General features: G+C 41.3%; 1 protein-coding gene across 1 annotated transcript; it reads left to right on the top strand.

Annotated features, from left to right (window-relative positions):
• Positions 1–1,182: 1,182 nt before the first annotated feature.
• On the top strand, positions 1,183–2,136 carry LOC115088683 (olfactory receptor 1G1-like). The gene has a single exon (XM_029596939.1). It carries the CDS (start codon positions 1,183–1,185, stop codon positions 2,134–2,136), a length of 954 nt encoding a protein of 317 aa, XP_029452799.1.
• Positions 2,137–8,401: the final 6,265 nt, after the last annotated feature.

Genomic DNA, 8,401 nt, shown 5'->3' with positions numbered 1-8,401 from the left:
AATTTTTTTTAGTAATTATTCTTCAATTTTATTGTTTATTATTATTTTTATTAGTTTATTATGAATCTTTGTATTTTCTTCTTTTCATTTTAATTTTGGAAATGCAAATATTTTTAAATGAATATTTGTTAACTAATGTAAACTGGTGTGATATGTTCTCATGACTGTCTACAAGCTGAGGATCATTCCAGCCTTTAAGCTAAGTATATTGCTAGCTTAAAAACAAGAGTTTTTGAATCCATAAGCAACTGATGATTAAGCTCTAAGCACATAGAAGCTACATAGCTCTTTATGGGTTACCTGGCTCATATTAAACCAAGAACCCTGTGCAGTATGATGGTTGCTGGATTCACATAGTCAACCTTAAAAAACCATAAGTCCTATCTCTAGTGAGAAATCTGTGTCCTTTCTTTGTGATTTAAAATTTCAACATATTACTGCTGACACGCCCAAAGGCGCATATATGGGTGCCCGCGCATTTGTTTTAAAGTTACCGTCTCTGGAAGTATTTTTCAAAAGATATATATATATAGCATACTATTATAGCAATTTTCAAAATCCATTTACATATGTAAAGTACTCTTACATGTGTAAAACCTATTGACAATTCAGTGGCATATAGTGTAGCAATTTCCAAAACGACACTTACATGAGTAAAATGCATTTAAGTGTGTAAAACCCATTTAAATGTGTAAGTCCTTTCGAAAATTACCTCTTTTATGAACATTTCTCCACCAGCATACTTTGTGGGCTGTTTTGAAAGGAAAACTGTCTGTTTTATTTCTCTTTCAAAATATAGCTGCAAGTTCCACAGATACAAAAATACCAGCATATTTTGGAGCAACGTAGCCTATTGAAAATTGCTCCCCACATGAACTATTTTGGCAAGTTGTGCAAATTGTCATGCCAAAAGAGCCAACAGAGTTTCTGGAATCTGAATCTGTAAAGATTGATGGTGATGCTGAAGATGTTTCTGAAGTTGTTAAAGGACAGCCTGATGGCAGTCAGGATTATGATATTACTGATGATGCAGTAACAATGAGATATCACATCTACTGGTGGTAAGAATGATGACTGCTATAATAAAATAAAGTCATTTCTTAAACTGGTGAAGCAGAGGATGATCATTTCAAGATAATGTGTTTCTCTCGCTGAAATAATTTTTACAGACCAGCTGGACAGATGGAGCCACAGAATTGGACAACTGTGACAGAATTTCTACTCTTGGGCTTCTCGGACCTCCCAGAACATCAGATTTCCCTCTTTGTGCTGTTCTTCACCATGTATTTGCTCAACCTACTAGGGAATGCAATAATGATTACTTTAGTTGCCACTGATCATCACCTTCACACTCCCATGTACTTCTTCATCAGTAACTTGTCCTTTGTGGACATGTGTTTCAGCTCAGTCATTGTACCACAGATGCTAATCAATATCTTCTCGGAAAATAAAGCCATTTCATACACTGCATGCATGGTACAATTATACTTCTTCATTGCATTTGCTAATATTGAAGTGGTCCTGCTTGCTGTCATGGCCTATGATCGGTATGTGGCCATCTGTAACCCTTTGCACTACCCCATGCTCATGAATAAAGAAACATGTCTTTCTCTCCTGGGAGTGTGCTGGCTCAGCGGGACTCTGCATTCCTTGTTACACACCATCTTGATGTGTCGTTTGTCCTTCTGCAGCTCCAACAAGATCATTCACTTCTTCTGTGATGTTCCCCCACTATTCAAACTTTCTTGCACAGACACATCCCTCAATGAGCTGGTGATATTCACAGAGGGATCCCTGTTTGACATGGTGCCTTTTCTGTTTATCATTGCTTCTTATATTCGCATTCTCTCTACCATATTCAAAGCTTCTTCTGTGTCTAAGAGATCCAAAGCTTTCTCCACCTGTTCTTCTCACATAGTAACTGTCACTTTGTATTATGGAAGCTTATTTTTTATGTATTTCCGCCCCTCAACCAGTTACTCACTGGAATATGACCGTATAGCCAGTGTGATTTACACAGCAGTAACACCTATGTTGAACTCATTCATCTACAGCTTGAGGAACAAGGAAGTTAAAGTGGCCCTGAAGAGAGCAATAAGTGAAAAAATATTGCAGAGGATTTGCTCTGTTGCCTAACTCGTCACTCTATGCTAACTTTGTAGTCCTCCGGATCTCAGTTTAAAATCCAAGAATGGAAAAGCATGCCTTTCATCTTTCTTAGAAAGAGATTTACAAAGCTGCAATATTTTACCACAGGAAGGGTGAAATATTGCAGGGGGGAGCATTCTCAAGATGTTTTTCTCCTCCCCAGAATAATATCACAGCCATTTCAGCACAAAATGTTTTCCTGCAGATACAAAATCATGATATAAAGTTTTGTGACAAAATGGTAAAAAATGGCAGCCCACTTCATCCAGGGCCGCCATAGTGTTAAAGGGCCATGTGGCCCAAAAAACACAAAATCTCAACTGGAGGCCTTGAGGAACCCGTGCTCTCACCCCACTACTGCTAGAGGTAGCGCAGCCTAACAAACAATTTTATTTTGGATAGTGATGCCCTGCCTTTTCCTAAACCCCACCTCTTTCCAAGAAAATGTCCCCCAATTCCAAACACCAAGCCCCCTCCTTCCAGTGCCAATCCCCCCAAGGCATCAAACCACCCCATACCATTTCCATAGATCAAATTTCTGGTTTCAAGAGGGTATCCCCTCTCTCCCCCCCTATCCTTCTCCCCCTTACCAAGGAAATAGACCCTGGTGGTCTAGAAGGGCCCCAGGATTCCAAAATGGTGGTGACCAGACTTTGCCCCATCATAAGTGGGCCCAGAGCTAGGGGGTGCTCTGGGCTGCCACTAGACCACCACAGATTCTTCTTTGTGGTGGGAGGGGGTCTGTGATCAGAAAGAGGGTAGGAGGGGGTGGGAAGGCACTATCGAGGGGACCTCTAGATCACCAGGGTCTGTTTTCTTGCTAAGGAAGATCAACTGGCCAATTAGAAACCAGGGATTAGATCTAGGGAAAGAGGGACTGGAAGGAGGATTGAATGTCTTGGAGGGGCTTTAAGCAGGAGGGGCTGGGTTTTGGAATCTGGGTTCATTTTCTTGGAAAGGGAAGGGGGTTTGGGAAGAGGTGGGGTATCATTGTGTGAAATAAATCTATTATTTTACGTTTTGTTATGCTGTGCCACGTCTTGTGGCTGCAGGGAGGTGGGTGAAGGTCTCGATTTCCCTTTAAGATGCATCCTGGGAACATCAGGATGTGGATTAGCATTCTGATGTCCCAGAGAAAAAATAACTACAATTCCTTGAAATGCTATAACATAACATGTCAGGATTTTTTAAAAATCAGCCATGTAATTGTATTAGCATGTGATTGACTAGGCATTAGCTGCTTTACATGCATTTGTTAATTTTATGCATGTATATGCATGCCAGGCAGCTAATTTCAACAAGGATGTAATTTAAAAAAGAAAAATATACAATCCAAGAAGGAGTGCAAGAAGCAATATAGATCCAATACTTTCTTCATCCAAAATGTATTTATTTTAGTTTTTAAATGTTCAAGGAAGCCACTCCAATTTTCAAAACATGTACAAATAAATGACTGCTTCAGCTGTATGAACTCGTCAGCTGTCTTTAAGCTTTCGTTAACATTACAGACTGTCCCTCCCGACGCAGCCTTCGGGCGAGGGGGACCCTGAAGCAGTCATTTATTTGTACATGTTTTGAAAATTGGAGTGGCTTCCTTGAACATTTAAAAACTAAAATAAATACATTTTGGATGAAGAAAGTATTGGATCTATATTGCTTCTTGCACTCCTTCTTGGATTGTATATTACTTGCGGAGTGCAGTTTGCTCCCTTCTTATATTTGGATTTAAAAAAGAAAAGACATGAAAATGCAAATATCATGTGATATCACTGCAACATTGCTATATTGTGCAGTAAATGCTGTTTTACATTCATTATTGCAGCTTAGTAAATCTATCTAAACTGAGGGGCAGTCGTATATGTATGAACAGACTGCAAATGTTTTATTCTTTAAGAAATAGGAGGGTAGCTGAAGTGATGGGGAGGAGCTGGGTCTATGCTTTCTCAAAGAATGTGAAAATTGTTGCTTCATATATATTTAATAGGGATGTGAATCGTTTTAGGACGATTAAAATTATCGTCCGATAATTTTAATATCGTCTTAAACCGTTATGGAACACAATACAATAGAGATTCTAACGATTTATCGTTATAAATCGTTAGAATCGTGAGCCGGCACACTAAAACCCCCTAAAACCCACCCCCGACCCTTTAAATTAAATCCCCCACCCTCCCGAACCCCCCCAAATGACTTAAATAACCTGCGGGTCCAGCGGCGGTCCGGAACGGCAGCGGTCCGGAACGGGCTCCTGCTCCTGAATCTTGTTGTCTTCAGCCGGCGCCATTTTCCAAAATGGCGCCGAAAAATGGCGGCGGCCATAGACGAACACGATTGGACGGGGGTTCCGGCGCCTCGCTGAACAACCTCCTGCAGTCGATCTCCTGACGGCGCCATTTTCCGTACGAAAACGATTCGCGGCGGGAAATCGCTCCCTGACCCCCGCTGGACCTCCAGGAACTTTTGGCCAGCTTGTGGGGGGCCTCCTGACCCCCACGAGACTTGCCAAAAGTCCAGCGGGGGTCCGGAAGGACCTCCTGCCGTCCAATCGTGTTCGTCTATGGCCGCCGCCATTTTTCGGCGCCATTTTGGAAAATGGCGCGGGCTGAAGACAACAAGATTCAGGAGCAGGAGCCCGTTCCGGACCGCTGCCGTTCCGGACCGCCGCTGGACCCGCAGGTTATTTAAGTCATTTGGGGGGGGTTCGGGAGGGTGGGGGATTTAATTTAAAGGGTCGGGGGTGGGTTTTAGGGGGTTTAATGTGCCGGTTTTGCGATTTTTCGATTTTTCGATTTTTCACGATTTTTCACGATATTTTACCCCCCCAAACGGCAACAATACGATTCCCTCCCCCTCCCAGCCGAAATCGATCGTTAAGACGATCGAGGACACGATTCACATCCCTAATATTTAATACATCTCTAGAAACCACTGTATGCTCAAATATATTATAAAATATGAAAACTAATTCAACCTGTGTCACGTAGTCGTGTTTTTGTATGTGAGCTTTTGCAGTCACATTCGTGTCACCATCAGATATGAATGGCATTAAAGATGAACGTATGGTGAAGGGAATGATATTTTTCTGAAGGTAGAAGGCATATTGGGTACAAAAAAGAGGCTTCTGCCAGTGAGGTCAAAGGTCAGATGAAACCGCTACCAAGTTGTCCTTTGAATGTTCTCACATCACAACTTATGTTTCAAAAACGTATGGCATATGGTGTAATAGGGAATACAGGATGGATTGGGGCATTCTGGGGTGGAGTTTAAAGGTACGCACACATGTTGTTATTTTATAATTGTTACAAGCGCACACATTTCCAAACTTATTCATACACTTTTCCACCCGCTAATTAAATTGCAGAAGTAAAGTTGTACATGTCCTTTATTTGCAGATTTTGGGTGGGAGGTCTGGGTTAAGTGGTGAATGGTCAGGGTGAATTACTAGAGAGTGTGGGTGAACTGCTGGACGTGTTGTCAAGTTGTGATGTCAGGTACATGCGTAAATAAGTATTCTCAGAAGCAGAGTATACATACAAGAGAATGAGCTTTTTCCAGTATAGCTCCTCAAATATGGAATTTCTAACCCAGAAACATTCACCTAAGAAAGGAATATCCAATTATTAAGAAAGTACATGCGTAAATAAGTATTCTCAGAAGCAGAGTATACATATGCTTTATAAAATTCACACCTTCTCATATAACTTAGGCTTATTACATGCATGATATAATTCCTGTGTTCATAAAATGTATGCACATAATTTTATAAAATGCATAAAGTATGCGTTTCATTTTAAATATATGCAGAGGCCAATATTCAATAGGCCATTTCATGGAAAAGTTATCTGGATAACTGGTCTCGTATATTCAGCAGGATACAAATCCCGCTGAATATATAAGCTTACAGTTATCTGGTTACGTGTAACAAGATAACAAAAAACCTAACCGGTTATATTTGAAAATAGCCAGGTATGATTTTAGTTATCCGGCCATGGCCAGATATCTTTAACGTGCTAAGTGACAGTTTCATTAAATGAAAACTAAGTAAAATCTTTGCCAGCGGGCCATCCACTCCCTCCCCACCCCCCCCCCCCCCCAAAAAAAACCCCCAATCTAATAGTCCCAATTGGCCGTGCCCACCTCATCCTCCAAAATGTTACAATTTCCCTTTGCGTACCCCTCTCCCAGAACAAGAATGCCCTTTAACTGCTGGAATGATTGTGTATATCAAACCCTGCAGCATATAAGCACGTGAAGTGACACACGTTTTCTCTTCTATTCAGAGATGACGACACCTCATCAACCTCTAAGTTGGACGAGGAAGAGTCAAAAGACGGTGATGAAGGCCCAGCCCCTCCTGACAATGAAGCTGATGCCATTGCTGGGGAGGATAAAGCTCACTACCACCATCCCCTCCACCACCACCAGCAGGGGACACAGCAGTGGCAGTCCAGCACCTCTGCCCCCCTGGGCCAGCCCTTGATGCCATCCCTTTCCCTTTTTCATTAGGGCTTCCTCCCCTTTCTGACCTGAGATCTATGGATGCAGGATTCAGGCCAGCCTTTGCTACCAAGGTAGGCCCACATCCTCCACCACCCCTGCCACCATCATCTGCTGATCTATAAGCAGCTCCTGAACCTGGCTCAGTGGCTCCAACATCCGCTCCAAGCCAGGAGACTGTATCTCAGGAGGCATTCATCTAGGGCATGCAGATTTTGGTAGAGGAGTTTGGAGAGGTCCAAGCAGACACCTTCAGGTGTCTGATCGCTATGGTGGGGCAACTCATTGAGACTCAAGAGTACCTCATAGCTGCTTTTGAGCTCAATGGCATCAGGCAACCACTACCTCAAGCAGACTCCTAGGCCTTCAGGACCTGGCCTCCCTAGATCCCTGAGTCTTTTTTTATGCATATAGTTTGATCCCTAGATATTTCAACCCCTGTCTCTTTATTTTAAATTAAAATTATAAATAGTTATTTTACAGTTTTTAATATATTTAAATATTTATATGTTTTCTATTTAGTTTGGGTGCGTGTTTCTGTCATTTGTTATAATAAGAACATAAGAACATAAAAAATTGCCATGCTGGGTCAGACCAAGGGTCCATCAAGCCGAGCATCCTGTTTCCAACAGAGGCCAATCCAGGCCACAAGAACCTGGCAATTAGCCAAACTCTAAGAAGATCCCATGCCACTGATGCAATTAATATCAGTGGCTAATCCCTAAGTAAATTTGATTAATAATCCTATGGTTTATTTTCTACAATAGTCAAGTCCCTTTAAAAACCTCCCTTAGCCATAACTATCTGACCCACACATAGCCCTTTATTTTGTTTGATGCAGGTTTGTCCACTCTTTGTTATTCTTCTCTTATCTACTCTTATATCAGCCTTTACATTAGATTTAGCTGTGTAAACCTTGAACCCCTAAAACAGCTACCAGCAAGAGAGACCTCAAATCAGAGGTTTAAATATACGTATATCACTTACCTGTTATGAATCAGAAGGTGGACCCCTGTTCCGAGATAGAGTCAGCGCTACCTAAAAGGAAACAATCCCCTTAGGTCTCTACCGTCGAAGGGTGAGGCCGAATGCTGTAGCTGTTGAACGAAGACTTCACCCTGGAAGCTCGAGATCCCCCCAGGAGAAGCCCGTAGAGTTAAAGCTGAGGTAAAGGCAATACGTTTTTAATCAATAACACTTAATAGTTTCCCAGATACATAGTTTCATATATCACTTTTCAGGTTTACATGTTACACCACATATATGGATGTTACCTTTTTATAGGTCTATTTCAAATTATGTGGTTTGTTTTTTTTGGGGTTTTTTTTAATTCTTTATTTATCATTTTCAATTAAATTGAACAAAGAAATATGAGAACAAAACACTTTGTTAAAAATATCTGTATCCTGTACATCCTCCCACATGCATCCCACCTCCCCCTGACCCTTCCCCCATCCCACCCCCCCCTCACCCCACAGCCCCCACCTTTCATCCCTCCTGTCATTTAAGTCATAACTGAATGATCACCATGTTTTTGTAAATATTGATTCCATTATGTAACATAGTTATAGTTATAATCCACCTGTTATGCTGTTAGTGTTATAATGTGATATAGTTACATAGTAATGTAGTTACACACTTCCTTGTTACAATGTAAAATAGGGCGGACTCCGCCCTATCTCTCAGTTTCCTGTAAACCGATGTGATATTTCGATCGAATGTCGGTATATAAAATAAATAAATAAATAAATAAAAT

Source organism: Rhinatrema bivittatum, chromosome 3, assembly GCF_901001135.1.
Source record: "Rhinatrema bivittatum chromosome 3, aRhiBiv1.1, whole genome shotgun sequence".
NCBI classification, from domain to species: Eukaryota; Metazoa; Chordata; class Amphibia; order Gymnophiona; family Rhinatrematidae; genus Rhinatrema; species Rhinatrema bivittatum.
This window is presented reverse-complemented; position numbering and strand designations above follow the sequence as displayed.